The sequence below is a fragment of the Drosophila elegans genome, unplaced genomic scaffold (assembly GCF_018152505.1).
Source record: "Drosophila elegans isolate 14027-0461.03 unplaced genomic scaffold, ASM1815250v1 contig_722, whole genome shotgun sequence".
Taxonomy (NCBI): Eukaryota; Metazoa; Arthropoda; class Insecta; order Diptera; family Drosophilidae; genus Drosophila; species Drosophila elegans.
In genome coordinates, this window is record NW_024546079.1 from 1,499 (window position 1) to 2,978 (window position 1,480).

General features: G+C 27.8%; 1 protein-coding gene across 1 annotated transcript; it reads left to right on the forward strand.

Moving 5' to 3' along the window:
- Positions 1 to 267: 267 nt before the first annotated feature.
- On the forward strand, positions 268 to 1,186 carry LOC121467784 (protein GVQW3-like). Its single transcript, XM_041710030.1, has 2 exons — positions 268 to 845; positions 970 to 1,186. Exons 1-2 carry the CDS (start codon positions 513 to 515, stop codon positions 1,000 to 1,002), a joined length of 366 nt encoding a protein of 121 aa, XP_041565964.1. The 5' UTR covers positions 268 to 512; the 3' UTR covers positions 1,003 to 1,186.
- The last annotated feature ends 294 nt before the right edge of the window (positions 1,187 to 1,480 follow it).

Genomic DNA, 1,480 nt, shown 5'->3' on the forward strand with positions numbered 1-1,480 from the left:
AAATATACTAAAATATACTAAAATATACTAAAATATACTAAAATATACTAAAATATACTAAAATATACTAAAATATACTAAAATATACTAAAATATACTTAAATATACTTAAATATACTAAAATATACTAAAATATACTAAAATATACTTAAATATACTAAAATATACTTAAATATACTTAAATATACTTAAATATACTTAAATATACTTAAATATACTTAAATATACTTAAATATACTTAAATATACTTAAATATACTTAAATATACTTAAATATACTTAAATATACTTAAATATACTTAAATATACTTAAATACAAGGTGTGTGTCAAAAGTTTCCGATCTTTTCTGGCAGGGCATTTTCTGGTGCCACCATCTTTGTGTGAGTATATGCGTTTGAAAGATACATTATTCACCGATTTTCCCTCCAAATTTCAAGACATTTGGAACAGTGGAATTGGAATTATTGCGTTTTAAGTGACAGTACCTTGTGTTAGTTGGTCGACGAAAAATCATGGAGCAAAGAGCGGGTATTAAGTTTTGTTTTAAACTCGGTAAAACTTTCACCGAGACTCATAAATTGATGAAACAAGTTTATGGTGATGATTGTCTATCCCGTACCTCAACTTACGAGTGGTTTAATCGTTTTAAAAATGGTCGTGAAAGCCTGGAAGACGACGAACGTTCGGGCCGTCCGAAAAGTGCTGTTATTGATGAAAACATTCAAATTGTTCGTGATTTTGTCAAAAAAGAACCAAAATCTTCGTTGAGATACATGGAAATGGAGTTGGAGATATCCTATAAGTCTATTCATCGCATTTTGATTGAGCATTTGGGTATGCGGAAGGTATGTGCACGGTTTGTTCCACACACACTCAAAGAGCACACTCATCGAGCAACGCTTGTGACCGATTTTTTAACAAAAAATCACATTCTTACCGTCAACCACTCACCATATTCACCTAATTTAGCTCCGTGTGACTTTTTCCTATTCGGAAAATTAAAATTGGCAATGAAAGGAAGATATTTTGATGACATAAAGTCCATTGAAAAGGCGACGACCGACATACTCAAGGCCATCCCGGTTGACGAGCTAAAACACTCATTCGAATCACTTTTAAATCGTGCAAATCGTTGTATTGAGTCGGAGGGAGACTATTTTGAATAAATGCAAGGTTTCATTCCAAACTATTTTGTAGTTTTTTTTCTTTTTGAAAAGTTCGGAAACTTTTGACACACAGCTTGTATACTTAAATATACTTAAATATACTAAAATATACTAAAATATACTAAAATATACTAAAATATACTAAAATATACTAAAATATACTAAAATATACTAAAATATACTAAAATATACTAAAATATACTAAAATATACTAAAATATACTAAAATATACTAAAATATACTAAAATATACTAAAATTAAAATACTAAAATATACTAAAATATACTAAAATATACTAAAATATACTAAAATAT

Excerpts from the sequence above, each read along its gene's own strand:
- LOC121467784 (XM_041710030.1), top strand. The coding sequence starts at position 513 with ATGGAGCAAAGAGCGGGTATTAAGTTTTGTTTTAAACTCGGTAAAACT. Across the intron at positions 846-969 it reads AGCATTTGGGTATGCGGAAG|CTCCGTGTGACTTTTTCCTA; the intron begins GTATGTGCACGG and ends CACCTAATTTAG.